This window comes from Phoxinus phoxinus (genome assembly GCF_949152265.1).
Source record: "Phoxinus phoxinus genome assembly, chromosome: 23".
Taxonomy (NCBI): domain Eukaryota; kingdom Metazoa; phylum Chordata; class Actinopteri; order Cypriniformes; family Leuciscidae; genus Phoxinus; species Phoxinus phoxinus.
In genome coordinates this window covers 14,095,602-14,112,559 of record NC_136898.1, presented here as the reverse complement: position 1 = coordinate 14,112,559, position 16,958 = coordinate 14,095,602, and the positions used below count along the sequence as shown (strand labels likewise).

General features: G+C 35.8%; 1 protein-coding gene across 11 annotated transcripts in view; it reads right to left on the bottom strand.

Annotated features, from left to right (window-relative positions):
- grik1a (glutamate receptor, ionotropic, kainate 1a) overlaps positions 1-16,526 on the bottom strand; it is a 47,915-nt gene extending 31,389 nt beyond the window's left edge. For 4 of the 11 annotated variants that reach the window (XM_079599521.1, XM_079599518.1, XM_079599524.1 and 1 more), the window contains exons 1-3: positions 15,833-16,466; positions 1,333-1,500; positions 502-759 (exon numbers count right to left, since the gene is read on the bottom strand). In XM_079599521.1, coding sequence (XP_079455647.1) covers positions 502-759; positions 1,333-1,500; positions 15,833-15,956 — 550 coding nt within the window. In that variant the 5' untranslated portion in view covers positions 15,957-16,466. Of the gene's footprint in view, positions 1-501; positions 760-1,332; positions 1,501-6,504; positions 6,575-11,509; positions 11,649-15,832 lie in introns of those variants that run through there. The other 7 variants (XM_079599523.1, XM_079599525.1, XM_079599527.1 and 4 more) reach the window with 6 other exon arrangements.
- Between the last annotated feature and the right edge of the window lie 432 nt (positions 16,527-16,958).

The window sequence follows — 16,958 nt, the reverse complement described above, 5'->3', positions numbered from 1 at the left end:
AACTCCTTATATTAAAAAATTGTACTGTAAGTCGACACAAAAATGTCTAAAATTCATAAGGGGATCCCTGCTGAAAAGACCAGTTTAAACCACAAGGCATTTGCAAACTGGTTTATGCTGGTTTCATATTGGTTTATACTTGTTCACCAACAAAACTTGACCAGCATGGCCTGAAGGGGATACCAGTATTCCGTGCTTGAGAACCAGCATTTAAAACATATGATGGTGATAAGCAATGCTAGGGTTACTGTTGAATTCAACAGTTCAACAATTTGAATTCCCATTTGTTTTAAATATAATAGAATGTAAATATATGTGGACATCAGTCACTCTTTCCAACAGAAAATAGGATTTCGGTATAAATGTTGTGGCCTGCAGTGTCCCATTGTAAAGCACAAAGCTGTGAAGATCCCATTGAAGATCACAAAACCTCAAAAAACACATTGATCTGCCCTTCAAATATCCCTTTGTCTCCCTTTCTAAACCATAACTGTCACTCACCTGTGCTGTCTTCATAAACCACAGTAACAGACTTCCATTTGTAGAAAATGACAATGTCCAGGATAGCCCTGCTTATGGAGGTGTACTCAGGGTAGAGGTTAATGTAAAAATTGTCTTTATTGTCCACAGATGGGTGTTTCCAGCGTGTCTGGATGTGTGGCACCTCTAGAGCATTGCAAATGGATTGGACGGCACTGACCGAGGAGCTGTGAGAGGGACCAAAGACCGCAGCAACCCCCAGGGCCAGCTGGTCACATACTGAGAGAAGAAAAATGGAGAGAGAGAGAGAACAGACAGGGAAAGAAAAGCAGGTGACATGAGAAAATGAGTATTAGAAACACATAAGAGGAAAGAACAGAACAAAGCATTAATATAATAAAAGCAATAGTCTGGCCTTTTCAGTTCTGGGTTTTCATTAAATTAGCTTATAATGGCAATTTCCATGAAAATGGTTGGAGTATAATTTCTATTTTTAAGCATTAGAGGCACAAATACCATGTTTTTGTTGAATTAGATACGATACATAAAATTAACAAAGTAGGTAATTTTACACATTTGCCCCTTAAAATGGTTATTTTGGCATGTCCTTCATCAGAGGTATTGACCTTCTCAACTGTATCCAGCAATTTAAAATAATTATAACATGATATATTGAATTAACATTCAATTAACAATAAAATACAATAAATATAATATTATAAATCTAAACTACAAACCAATAAATAAAAAAACGATACATGTATACATTTGATTTAATTCCACTTAGCAAATTTCAAAGACTAAAATAGTCAAATAAATTCAACATCAAATCAATCAAAAAAAGAGTCATACCCCTTCGGGAGGCTTCAAAGCTGTCAAAGAGGTTAACTCTCTGGATGTCGTAGGTCAACGTGGTGTTTGGCATCAAGGTTCTGTTTCGGTTGATACTTGTAACAGCAAATTTAAAGGCGAGTTCATCCATACTGACGGGTTCATTCTCCCGTGTCTCAAAGATTCCCCCTTTAACCAAAATAAAGAGGGCTAAGCAACAAGTAAGTAAAGAGTCTGATTAATCTCACTTGTACTGATGAATAACATTAAAATGAATGCCCTGGTAATGCATAAATCCCATTCAGAATATAAATAAATTTCAAGTTCATTCTAAAGCATAGGCTTGCTAAAAAAGCACAATCTAGTTTTTGTTACAGTTCCTTAAAAACACATTTAAAAACCAGTGTCTAGCTAAACGTACACAAATTGGTTCCTGCTGTATCAGTAGCCAATGAGCTCGCAGCTCAACCTTACTTGGTCAGCATGTACTGTAGCAGTTGCAGCACGCTTTAATAAACTCTGTACCTTCCCCAACTCCACCTGTACCTTCTACGGGTAATGTACGCTATGTTGTACAGCAGGAGCAGCATGTCTTACTTGCTCACAGCAGGATGTCATATATGTATTAGCAAGTCATGTACTTGCTCTGCAGCAGCAGCAATAACATCAGCAGTGTAGCAGATCTATTCTGCCAAGACCAAACATATTAACATTGTCATATCCATTACCAACACTCTGAGAGTATAGACACATATTTAAAACCATCTGTTAGATACCATTTAAACTAAATTAACCTTCTCAAAAATTACCCATCCAAGCACATCCCAGCTAAAGTTCTCTAAAAGGCTAACAGGCTAATGCACACATTTATTTTGACAAATCATATTTTTGTCCTGTCTGTTTACACTCATCAAAGATATAACTTCACTATTTTTACATTATCTTGCCAAGATGAGCCTTTAAACAAAGAGTTCACCTTTAGTGAAAAAAAAGATATATATGAATAAGAAATGGTACAACATTGCTAAGACGCATGTAAATAATACAAGTTGGCTCAGGTATAGTCAATGGTATTTTCAAACAGCTGACAAAGTTCATAGTCTGTTCTAGATTTTTTTTTTCCATCCAGACCACATTGACGCTTGACACAGGTTGACAATTTAGGATTGCAAACTGAGGATCCAGGCAGAAGTCTTGCTATGGACTGCTCTGTATTAACATCCCTTGAGTGATGGACACTTTTCAAAAATAAGTTATGCAGCCTTTGAGTTTGAGTATTTTTCAATTAAGTAAACATCATCAGTAAACAGTCTGTAATGAAATGAAGAACAAAGAAATAAATTACAAGCAAAGGAACAAACAGTGTGAGTTTTTCAGTATTCAGTTTCTCAGTGAGCTTTTCTTGTCAATGTTGCTGTTTGATCATTATTAAGAACATAAAAGAGAGTGACATGAATGCATTATCTTAATAATTCATAAAAAACAGAGTACAATAGCTGTTTTACTTCTGCTCTTGAATAATTCCAAGTCTGATATGATGCATCTAAATGTCAATGCCAAGTATGTGATATAATTCGCTAAACAGGTTACACCAGGTCATCCAGCAATTCCATAACATTTAGAAAATCTGAAATGGCAAATCATGCAGATTTAACTGCTTAAAAAATGTGGACTAATTGGCCTACAGTGCGTTTAACCTTTAACACGCCATTTTTAAATCACTTCCATTGCTGGCGGTGAAGCTTATTCTCACAATCGCATGAGGTTAATCAACATCATCTCTTCTCAATGATCATATGCAAATCACACAATCATCGAGATCAAAACAAATTGTTCACACCTGAATCAGCAAATAATCATGGTCAAAACATCAGACTTTGTTACTGAATATGCCAATCAAGAATCTATTTAACTTGGCAGGGTGCAAAGTCAACATTGCGTAAATGACTAAGTGGCCAAGACTTGCATTGGAGTGCATCTCCACAATTATGCATGAACATCTGTTACCAAGAGCATTGTCATGACACATTACTTGTAATGCTGGAGATACTAAAACTACACAACATGCAAATACAATGCAACGGTGAGATCCGCATGGAGGACATCCACCTGAGATCGGGCTCTATTCATAGACGGCCAGCAAACAGGTCTCAGCAGGAAATAATGGGCCATTAACTCACCAAAAAACAGCCAACCTCCAACAGTGAAAGTGACAGATTGGCTGTTTAATGAAAAGACTGTGAATGAAGATAAGAGTAATTAAATGGAAATGTTCATGTGTGTGAGATGAAGCTCATCAGAGCGCAGATACGAGCTTCTACCAAACCCGGGTCTCAGTGGCTTGTTTTGGCTTTTTGAAAGCTGAGTTGGAATGAGCAAAGCCAAAAAGTCCTGCTGTGGATAACACTGTCTGATGTTCAGATAGTCCCTCGAGGAAAGAGCGCAGACCGAGCCCTCCACACACAGGGAGAAAGGAGAGGAGATTTCGTCTGTGAAAAACTGATTGCTTTCATATAGAGCGAGATGGTCAGAATGTGTCCGATTGGAAGGCTGGAGATGAAAATGAAGCCTGAAGCTTTTCTAGAAGAGGCAGATGCACTAACATGAAGGAGAGTGGATAACAATGAGTCTGGCAGCAAACAAGTCTCGGTTCGTTTTTGAGGAGGTATCGGATCTACGTTTTTGCTATGTTTATTTACTCTTTCAGCTGACTAAAAAGTCTGATCCCTCATTGATCTTTTACTGGAAACACCAAATCAATCTAGCTTCAAATGTCCTTTAATTGGCACGTCAAGAGTCAGCCATATGGAACCAAATAGATTTACAGTGTCTTTAAGACATAGCATTAGATTAGAGTGGAATGAAAAAGCCGACAGAGTGGCATATAGACACTTGTGTATGTGTGCGTAGGCACAGTGATGGTTACTTGAGCATGCTTAATGCTTTATTTCTATTCATTGGAAAATGGTCCCCAAGGGATGTCCAAAAGCCTCTGCGGCTCACTTTGGAGACCGCAACTTTAATGAATTTCTTTTTCTATCATGTGTGTGCCATTAAATGCATTTTGACCTTGCAATAAACATTATAAGTTAAAAATAAAGTTATAAGCTTTGGATCTATATGTTTGTACTTAGGAGTAGAGCTTTGCATATTTTTATGATTAATCGAGAAAAAAAAAGAAAAGAAAAAAATATTTCAATTTCTGTTATATAAAGTTCATTACAAAGTGTTAATTTTTAAACGTCAAATCACTCATTTATGAATTTGACTAAAGAAGTACAAAAGCACAAACTTATTCTTCACTACCAATGAACACACTACACGATTTTCAAAGTTGTTAAATCACTGTTCTTCCCACATTACATGACTGTCTGGGGTACCATTTATTCACTTTTGTGTGCCCATTACATGATGGATCACATTACAAAACATTTCAATAGGAAGAATCGCAGACGCTATGACTCGGTCTGAAATAGGGCTGTCACTTTTGAGAAAAATCAAATTCGAACGGATATCAAATACCAGCCTATGTATTCGAATATATTCGAATATCTATTCCCATCCGAAACCGGTTGTGCAGGAAAGTATTCAGTCATACGATGTTGGACGCCTGGCGATGCTCTGGCCGTCTGCTGCGTTTCTGGGGCTGTTTAAACCTGGCCGCGTTTTCTCAGATCGGATAGCTATCAAAACGATTCCATTTACACCTGGTCACATAGGCCTAAATGTGATTTAAACCGGATATAAATCCGATCTTCAATTCCCGCGCTATATGCAGATTTAATGGATTTAATGTCACCGAAAGCAACATATGAGCTGCATTTTATTGATCATCAGCTAACATCAAAGACTGCAATAAGAGAGAGCGGCAGCCCTGGTAAGATCATTTCGTTTCTTTACTTTTAATGAAGATTATTATTATTGTGTGTTAAAGCGTCTGCGACTTACTTTCACTTTGATTTGCGATAGTTTGCACATTGGCTTGACGCTTGATGAATAGATCATCTGCGGTGATACGTGTTGCAGCGCGCCGTCATATCTGACTATAACATAGCAGCCTGTAACACGCTTTCAAAATAACACCCTTTCAAAATAACACGCTTTTTTAAAATAAAAAGCAAACGGTCTTATCATAGACTGTAAAAAATGCGCTAGACATGGCACTTTAAAAACCGAATAGTTTATTTGAAGTTCGATTACGGTTATTTCACGTCATGTTCGAATGCATATTCGAATATCGAATAAAAAGTGACAGCCCTAGTCTGAAATCGCATACTTCCCTACTATACAGTATGTGAAAAATGTTATGTGACAAAAGAATGTACTAATGTAATACAAATGTGTTCTAAAGTAATACAAATTCACAGTACTCATAAAAGAAAAATCCAGATGGGATGATGACCTACTACTTCCAGTGAGATTCTGAAGTGTGATGGACACTTTACTATCCCATGAGGCCACGGGAGAGGATTTATGAATGGCAGTGAAGAGATTCAACTGATTCCGGTAGGTCACATGATAATGACAGCATGGCGAATATAGTTACATTACATTCACACATGCATACTATTTAGAACATGCTTTCTTAAGCGCTTGCGAAGTAAGTACTTATTCAAAACAAGTACCCACTCAAGTTAGTATGCCAGTGATGGACCCAGCCTATGTCTGATCTACAAACTACGTGTCACAAAAACCAAACACCACGAGAAGTGGTACAGGAAGTAAGGAAATCAACATGATCACGCACAAGACACAAGTCCTTTTCACGCAGGACTGGATTTCTTCTAGTCAAAATGATAGCCCGCAAGAAGCCTGCGATCCAAGTTGTCTGTGCGCTGATTTGCAGGGGGAAAAAAATACGAAGGAGAGAATAGATGCTTGCAGAAGCTATGCTTGATGATGTTCTAGTCTATGACTCCTTTCCCTGAACTTTCCCTTGCCCTGTATCTTGCTCTCGCATTGGCTGTAGGTCATCAGCATTTGTAATGTCCAGACAAAACACATTTCACACGGCATGCAGGTCAGACAGGTCCAGATATTTAGCATTTGTAATGTAGAGTTAGAGATAAGAATACAACTGTCAAATGTAAGTTATGCGCTAGAGAAAAAGTCCTCTCAAACACATAAAACAAAGCACGCACTAGACTTGAAAGGGCTTATGAGCATCTTTGAGGGGTTTAATACAATTCTCACCTGCTTTTGATGCTTTGGCTGGTGCTGTTTCCTGCAGCAGCTCACTCCCCTTACGAAAAACAAGTATACTTTAAGTAGTATACTTTGAGTACACAACTAGTTTACAACTACATTTCTCATTTGTACTACAACTATACTACAAGTGATATAGTTTAATAGTTTACTAGTCAAATACTTGTTTAGTTTTAGTTTTCTTTATAAATCAATATTTTCAAACAATGCAAGTTTATAAGACAGTATGTAAAACTATGTGAAAATTATTTAATAGGCTACTCAAATCAAAACTACAAGCCAAGTATACTTAGAATACTTCATTATACTTTTAAGTATATCTCGATCAAAAGACTGAGTACAAGTATTGGCCAAATATACTAATATTTTCTCAGTATAAATCAAGTATACTTAAGACGTGCAATTTTAAGTATATTTATAGAAGTACATATATTTCTGAGAAGTAGTATATTTCTGAGAAGTATTTTTGTTTTGTTTAAAAGAAGTATACTAATAGCATACTTCAATAAACATATTTTTTGTAAGGGTTTATTTCCTACATTTTTTCGAATGTGTCCCCCCCCCCCACTACTTTAAAGTTGTGTTAATGACAAAGCTTCTCCATACAGACCCGAATAATCGATCGTAAAATTTCATTACCGATTATTAGCTGTTTTATCCAAAAGTATTCTGCTGCAGACACACAGTGCCATATGCCACAGCAGGATCAGGCTAGGGCTGATCACTGCCCTAGTTCAATCTATAGTCTGCCAGACAGTATACAGCACATCCTCCTTAAAATATTCTCACAGTGGACAATTCATTAATGCAGTTCATGGTACTTTAATGTAGAACATGTCCTACCTCCCAGAATGTCACATACGCAGTATGCAGTGCCTTCTCTCTTTGATCAACAGACAGTTCAAAGGCTCCCAGAGTCGGTAAGCAATAAGGTTTTAGCAGGCAACACAAACTCCAGTGGTTGGCAAAAAGTATGGACTAAAAGTAGTAGTTTCTGCTATAGATCATGTTTTCAATCTTTTACCACTGATCCCCAAATAGCCTATGCAAGGGACCTTAAATTTAAAGTCAAAAATCAAAATGGACAGTTATTTTTTATGGAATATTGTCGTACTCATTTTAAATTATTTATCTGTGCATGCTGGCTTAAAAAGGAAGCTTTATAAGTTAATGTATAAAGACCCAATTTATACTGTGAAAAATTAATAATATTAATATTAATAATATTAATATAATGTGTAAAATAATATTTGGAAATAATTTTGTTTCTATTTCATCAACCTACATCACTAATCACCTAATCTCACTATAGTACTGTATTGTTAAATTATTTTAATACATTTTTTATTATCCATTTTTTAAATAAATTTTATTATTTATGAATGTATTATTTAATAAATAAATGTATTACCTTTAATGTTTTAATAATTGTATTTATTTTAATAATTTGCTTTATCAAGATTGAAAAGATATCAAAGATATACTAAAGATATCAAAGTACAAAAAGACTAAAATAAACTTTTGAAGGATTTGACTGTCAACGAACACTTGAGTGGAAATATTTGCTTCAGAGTTTTTTCTTTTTTCATTAAAATTCTGCACACATGAACAAAAATGGTGCAGAGGTTAGAGTTTTTACATTTAAATTGATGTAAATTAGTTGAATTATGGGTAATTGTCGCCATTCCCAGACTGTGTTACTGGATGCATTGTCTTTTTGCCTTTTAGCTCACAAACCCTTTGTGCCTCTTTCCTATTTTTGCACATGTATTCATTCTCATTTTCCTCAGGAACTGGTTGATAAAGGAAACAGTAAGACTTTTCATTCATAAAACAGTGGAGATTTTTAGCTAATAGCTGTAATATATACCCTGATGAAGCATGTGTGCAATTACAGTCAAGTGCTATTTCTCAACTTTTCTTAACATTTTACCAAAATTAACATCTCAAAGGCCTTTTGGAGATGATGTCTGAATGCAGCCCTGAAATGCTGCTGGTCTTTAAGTGCCTTCATTATTTCCCCCTCCAAATATTGAGCTCAATGAACTTTAGAATATTCAACTCTAAGACAACAAAACAAAATGTCACTGAAAGTGACGTAAAGACTACATCTAAAACACTCTCTGAATACGTACTTTTTACGTACTTACTTTGTGACCATTATTTTTATATTATGAATCTATGTTGTCATTGTCATGTGACCTACAGCATCAGTTGTGCTGCTTCACTGCCATTTACAAATCCTCTCCTGTGGGACTGGATGTGCACTTTAAAATCAAGCCGGAAGTAGGTCATCCGTGTCATTTTTGGCTACTGTTTTATACTGTAAATTCGGCTATACTACTCTTTTCACATACTATATACTAGTGAAGTATGCATATTTGGATGCAGCCCGAGTCTTTTGATGAACAATAAGCAGATGATAGTGCATGCATAAGTGTTTGGGGATGGGGACTGTTTTTTGAGTGCATCTGACCTTGTAATGCCATAAAGGATCTCAAACTTTGCTCTGTGCGTTCAGCCGGTACTTTTTTTCATTTTCCCTTGGATCATTCCGGGAGATGTTCAGTTGAGGCTTTTCAATGCTACAAATCTGCCAGCTCTTAACTATATATCATTGTCCTCAACCACGCTGCTTATATTCTGACAGAACGCTCTGCACAACGTAAGAACAAACTGAATTCTCAGAATGGATGTGTTTTTATCCAGCATTGTTTTTTTGGCAAAAGAACAACCAAATTCAGCAGTTTATAAAAGCAAATATTTCACAAAGGCAGAGGGAACTGGGCTGATTTGTATAATGTACTGTATGATTAAAATCAATATTTAATGTTGATGAGTTTCCCTTTGTTCCACTCAATGTAATTATTCAAACTTGAGTCAGACAAGTATAATTATGGGGAGTTCAAGTTCACTAAGTACATTTTTGTTCAATTTAAACATCACGGTTGTATTGGACACCTAGTGGTCCGGATGTATGTAGTGTGTTTACTAACTGCTAAACTGTTTATCTCTTTTTGATCCTTTTCGTCTGTTTATCTCTGTCTCATGCACCATTGCACTGTGACCGCTAGCTGTCACACTGTGTTTTGGATGATCACAGAGGCTTTTCGTGTGCCATGGATTGTTTCATCATTCAAGTAAAAACAGCCAATTTGGATATTTCATTTTTCCACTTGATTTGCTTGTTTTGTTTAGAGCACTGGCTGAAAGAACTAACGTAAATGACATGACACGACTCGAGATCTTAACATGGCAGGTGTCACGGATTGTGCTGGTATAATACACACAAAGATTAAGATAATTAGGCAGTCTTTTTAATAAATCAGATTAAGAGTAGTGAAACGCATCCAACATAGACAACGAGACCCGACAAGAACTTGGTTCTACCCATCGGTTATTGATTAGATGGAGACAGAACGCGTTTCACTGGATGATTGAATGATCACAAAAAAAATAAAAAATACAATCAATAAAATAAAATACACTGGGATTTTTGTGTGTGTAAATTTGATGGATTTACTTGTGTGTAAACGGCAAGTAACATTAAATTAAACATGAAATTGTTAAGCAGAAAGACAGAAAAATGTTATGTTCTTGTAAAAAGTCCTTTAAAGTGCCCCTGTCAAAAATTGTATCCCTTAAAACTGGGATAGTGAAAAATATGAAATTCATAGAAAAAAATTCTATGAAAAAATGTCTTCATGCCTTAAAATAGCTGGAATGTAACTCTACACTGCTGCTTCATTTAGTATAAATAGAACCATGAATATACTAATTAGCCCCGCCTCCTCTCACTCACACCAGCTCAGAGATCCACTCGGAATAGTATCGTTCTTTACAATGTCGGACAGACGGACACATAAAGGGCTGCTCGATTATGGAAAAAATCATAATCACGATTATTTTGGTCAGTATTAAAATCACGATTATGTAACACGATTATTTCACATGACTTTGGGAACGTATTTGCATTTATTAAAAAAACACCTTTCAACAATTCTTAAAAAAACTTTTTGAACTATTAAAATAAATAATATAACAAACAGATAATACTTCAATAAGTTTTTTAATAATTCCGCAGGTCTGGCACTTATAAATTCCCCCGCAAAAGCATTGATTCACTTTAGCATGTGGATTGTATGAGTAGCCTAAATGAATCCACAGAGATTATACAATCAAATCAATCATTTTAAAACTTTCTCCAAGACGCAAATTCTGAGTGTTCAGCGGTGCTGCGTCTTCTCTCTCTCTGTCTCTCAAAATGGGTTGGACAAGGCAAGCGTCGAAAGTACACTCTCGCGTTTAGGAGTCGGGACATGACGGAATTGTCACTTGCACAATCGGGCCAACATTGCATCGTAACTAAATTTGAGAATTTTTTACTTCTTTTTAAGTCTTATCAGTTTAAACATTCAAGCTGAGAGAGGTTATGGCTTCGGGAGGGGCGGATGTGTGCGTGTCATTCAGAACACAAGACAAAATAAGAGTGTTCTTGCACAACAGAACATGGCAAAATAATCGTTTTTACTCAATTGTACTATTTTGGTGATCGTTGGGAGCCAAAATCGAAATTGAAAAACACCATGCGGTTTTTTTTTTTTACCGTGTAGATAGGGTAATTTCATGTGGACTTTAAAAATGCACATTTGTACATGTGAAAAAAAAAGTGTTTTCTTTATATGTACAACTTTTAGCTTAAACCTTTTATTAAAAGCTGTTGAGTGCACCTTTAAATGACTTAATTTATATAATACTTTCTGTCATTACTTTCGTTTAACAATTTGCTGCATACTGTGGCTTGTAAGATGAAATGCTTGTATGATATTCCTGATTTGTAAGTCACTTTGGATAAAAGCATTTATGAATAAATGTAATGTACACGTTCTTGATTAATCAAAAAGATCATGCATATAAAACCTTCTAATGCACAAATGAGCAACAACCAATGCAAGCAAGCATGCACACGTACAAACACATAGGCTACACAAACCTGCGCATAAGCCCCTGCTGAATACTCAGATCACCTCGGACACAGTCTTTGTCTTTCTGTCTCTGACCTTCTTTTCAACATTTCGGTCACTGTCTATGATGTATTCCACACACTCCTCATAAAGACATCACAATGATTTCTGCAAACACACAGGCCAAATGCATCATCAAAGAAAAAACCTTCTCTCTCATTCAAATTCATGAAATCTTGTTCAAACACATCCCTTCAGACAAACACAAGAAAACACAAAGGGATAAAGAGTCAGCATGCATACCAATGCTCTAGTAGAGAAAGAGCGAGAGACATTAGCTGTTCTCCACTTTCTCCGCCACTGTGATCGAACTCTTTGATTTTCTCATGGGGATCGTCCTAAACGCTCGAGTTAATTCGCTGTTATTTCAAGCTCAATCTATAAGAGGTTCATTAACAGTATTTTTTGATGCAAATATATACAACCAACTATATTTGTTAATTAATTGACAAATACTTTACAGAGTGTTCAAATAAATGCACAGAGGCATGCAAACCAGCTCCTAATTCACCGTATCCGTACAGACTTTTAGGGCAATTCTGCTGACCGCCAAAGAGCAGTGCCATTTCACAGTCCTGAACATACATCTGAGGCCACGTGGATCCAAATCTAAAAGGATTAATTTCTACTCATGGCCTGTGAAATACTTCCATCAGCACTGCACATTTCCTCAGTCAACACTGTGATACTTACAGAGCGCAGGTTATTTTGAACCACTCTCAGGAATGAGCTGATGCAGCTTAATATTCTCAAGATTTTAAACACAGTAATTCATACAGGGTTGGACAGTAATTATAAGATTTATAAAGATCTTAAACAAGAACGTGTGCGAAATAGTTCTGTCTAAAACTAACAAAATTGCTGTCATGCAGTCACAAAATCTGTGCTAGCAACCAATGGGATGACAAATGGCATCCGCAGACATCACATGACACATTTATGACTTATTTTTCATGAAGATGAGAAAACAAATTTAGTTTGCATTTCCTTCATGCTGATAGAAACCTGTAAATGGCTGTACCAAACACGTGACATTGATGCAGCATCATGTAAATGTAAAAAAATTGTGCTATTGTAGAAATGCAATGACTAATTAAAGCCATGATTCATTTATTTGGTGACCGAATTTCCGAAATTGTCTGATAGTATATGGTTACCGTCCTAGATACCGTAAAGCAAACAGCTGATTATGTGATCTCAAAATGGCAGCTGCCATGGGATGGACCCGCTCCATGTAAATTAAAACAGCTTTTATTAGGCCATTAGATTCGATTTTTTAGATTATTAGATTTTTTTTTATACAAAAATCATTTATTTATTAAACTTTTGGTAACACTTTACTTAAAATCTTTATATATAATGCATTATAAAGGTATTTGAATGCATTAATTATGCACTGAGGGAGGCAGACAGCCAAATTGTTTACATTGTTTTTGATCTCCTGAAGTTAATAAAACAATTTTTAGAGTGCACAGTGCAATTTTTGACTACAGAGACATAGGTCTCAGCACCTAATAGCTGGGAGAGCGTGGTGAGTGCTCTGATTAATGCATTAATTATGCATTGTAATAATGCATTGTATGGTCTCATAAATAATTGTAACCACAGTTATACGTTATAGGCTACTACAATACGTATCTATTCATTATTACACCTTTAGAAAGTATAATGCATAACAACACATGGCAAACAACAAATTTCAGATGTTACAAGGAATCTGCAAATATTATAATTGCATTATACTTTTGGTTACAATTATTTATAAAAAGCTATAATGCATTAGGCTATAAGAAACAGTATAAATACCTTTATAATGCAAAGGCTTTAAGTAAAGTATTACCAAACTTGTTTTAAAATAAATAAGATACGTTTTTTTTTTTTACATTTACATATATTTCTTCTCTGAATAGAGGGATACAATTAATATAGAGGCAATTTAAAATTAAAATGAGTTGTTTTAAAAAGTAAACCTTAAAAATCTTGTTTCCGTATCATCCAACATCTATTTTTAATCTTTACTCATCATATGTGAAACAGAAACTACAGCTGCACACTGTCATACAATGCTGACATGAACATTTGTGAAAAGCCAAGGAACGTCAGTGTATCAACTATGGCTCATTGTTATGCAAACTAATCCCATCATTATCGCATGTCTCCAGTGCCTTGCGCTTTGTAACATGCCCATCATAACATTCAGATGACAGATGGCAGGTGGATGCACCTGTATTTTAGAAAGCACATAAGGACAGTGTCTCCTGAAATACAACGTCCTATCAAATTCATGTGTATGTGTAAGGGTGTGTATATCTAGTTATATTATTCATTGCTCCAGTGCACATCCATCTTAAAGACAGAACAGATAAAATATGTTGTAAACCTACAATATCTGATAAACTTTGACAAATGACTCAGATAATAAGGGTCCACACATGGTGTTCTCTAAACAAGTCCCCTCAGGGACAGAACTGATGAAATACCTGTGGAATCAATAGGGCAGTTAGGAGGTTACATCAGGGGGCTAAAGAACTCTTTCACACACAAGTAGTGTATACATCCTAGGAAAAATTACCAACATTAAGAGTGGATCGTTGCAGTAAACCTTTCATTGTAGTTTATGGATGGATGGATGATGCATATTTTTTTTCAACACTGTAGGTTGACATATACAGAAATAGAAAGTGTGTAAACCTTTTGTTTTAACTATTTGATTTGAAATGGTCCAGTGGTGTGCTTATATCAGACTACAGTTTGAACAGACTGTAATCTAAAAATGAATAATAACTTAAATAAACGAATCATTCATTTAATAAATTAATAATACTATTTATATGTATGTATTGTGTTTGACTAAAAGTTACATTTTTGTTTTATTCTATTAACTACTGACAACATTTCTTCCAAATTTTAAGAAAAAAATGCATTTATTTGTAGAAAATGGCAACTGGTTCAAATCACAAAAAAAGATGCCGGACCTCGAATAAAAAGCGCATTCATTTTTAAACAACACAATGCTAATGTCTTAACTTAAGAAATTAATATTTGGTTTAAACCCTGATTTACAGCAGCTTTCATGTGTCTTTACATGCTCTACCAGTCTTGCACATTTCTGTTTGGTGACTTTATGCCACTCCTGGCACAAATATTGAAGCAGCTTGGCTTTGTTTGATGGCTTGTGACCTTCCATTTTTCTCTTGATGACATTCCAGAGGTTTTTTTCAGTGGGGTTCAGGTGTGGAGATTAAGCTGGCCATGAAATGGTCTTGGTCTGGTGGTCCTATTGGCCTGGCTGTGGGGCAAGGAGCATTGTCCTGTGGAAAAAAACAATGCTTCGAGTTGGGGAATATTGTCCGAGCAGAAGGGAGCAATATTGTTCTACCGGGATAACCTTGTACGTGGCTTGAGTCATGCATCCTTCATAAAGACAATGTTTTTACTTGAAACTTGGAAGAAATGTTGTCAGTAATTTAAAAAATAATATTAAAAAATAATTTTACTTAAACACACACGTATAAATATTAAATCCAGAGAAAATGCTAATGTTGCAGTGGTCTCTTAATTTTTCCATAATATATATATATGTTTCACAGTCTTTCCCACAGAAGCAATACGCCAAGCTCTCTGTTTCAACTGAAGTCCCATCTTTTGGAGAGGAGCATCAAATCAAGTCTTGGGTAGGAAAGAGGATTAATGTAGGTTGTTAAAACTGCTTTGGGGATTTACTGTGATGCCAAAGTCAGACAGCAGCAATCATCATACAGTACTGTACTCTGTGTGACTACAGCAGGCTTTATCTCAATAACACATAGAGGGCAGCCAGTGATCAAATCTCTCATCACATTTTAGTGACGATGATGCTGATGGTTTAATATTAAACATAATACTTTCAAGATGGCCCGTCAACGACACTTCTTATGTCAGGAAAGGTCAACCAGAACAAAGGACTTTGAGAAACCTATCTTTGTTAATGATTTCATCCCAATTTATAGAAAGTTTTAACGTTTGAGTTCTCGAACAAAACATTGTTATAGTAGCTATATATGATAGCCTAATGTTGATAATTTCAATGGATATGTAGGTAGGCTATTTCAATATGCAGATAACAACTGCACGATACTTTTAGAGAGGTCACAAAAATAAATAGAGGATAAAGATATTTTGAAACAAGCGATAACAAAAACCTTTCACGAGTCGAAAAGACCCACGGTGCCGAACACCGAAAGTTCATAAATTAACAAGTAACTGCAGGTGACAAAGTTGCAATGAACGTGACATGATAGACAAGCACTTACCGATTCGTATGACCTGCTGGTCACTAAGGTAAAATTTTGATATCAAGTAAAAAAGGAAAAATAACAGTCTTTTGCGCTTATCCATGGCTTTGTAATCAAAATTGATAAAAATAAAAAACTTCATGTCATAAAACTGGATTCAGGGAATCGTAGCGCGCGCTCATCAACCATTCACCTCCCATCGCGCGGAATGGAAACAGCTCCTCGAAAAAGCCAGTTATTGCCTCAAAAACAACACATAATCATCCTTTACCGGAAAATCCACGATGTAATAGAGTCTTCAAGATATTTCAGGTAAGATTTTGTGCTGATATCCTCCGTTCATCGCTTCAAATACTTGTAGCACACCGCACGCGCACTGCGAGGATAGTAAAGTGCGCGTGCCACTGGCAGACACATGATCCAGACGCAGGATTAAAGCAAAATCTGCTCAGCGTTTTGGCTTTCTTTACGGTGTTATCCTCTTTTATAAGTCCGCACAGACTTTTCCTTGGGTCTTAAATTCTTTCCCCCTCCAAATAGACACATTGAGACAATCCGTTTGAGGTAAAGTGAGCTGAATGCTGTCATGGAAAGTTAAACAGTTGCTCTCATTCACTTCATGTTCAAAAAATATGTATGAGAGAGAGTCCTCAGAATTATAGTGAGTGACGATGTTTTGTTCGCACGAAATGTTTTGAACCGATTCTTGATTGACTCAGTCGAAATGATTCGATAAGCGTTTGCAGAACACTCGACTGAAAGGATGACTTTGTTTAGGAGCAGCAATACTATTAATCATATTTATTTTTACTATTATGGTCCTCTTAATAATAATAATAATAATATGTTAGCAATAATATTGTTTGCCTATTAATAAAATGTTGGAACAGATTTGACAATCTACATAATTGTGAAAACGTAGTGATAATAATTAAAAATCAAACCTAATACATCTGGAAACACTTGAATGACTTGAATTTGGTCTTGTTCATTGGAAGGAACCGATTCGGTAAATTGAATTGGACCAAAAGCTGACTTGCTTTTTGCCAAATTGTGGAGCAACGCCATCTGTTGGGCAAATCTTATAACAGCCCATATGGCAAGGGAAGAAGCTGAGTGTAGATAGATAGTTATTTGACTAAAT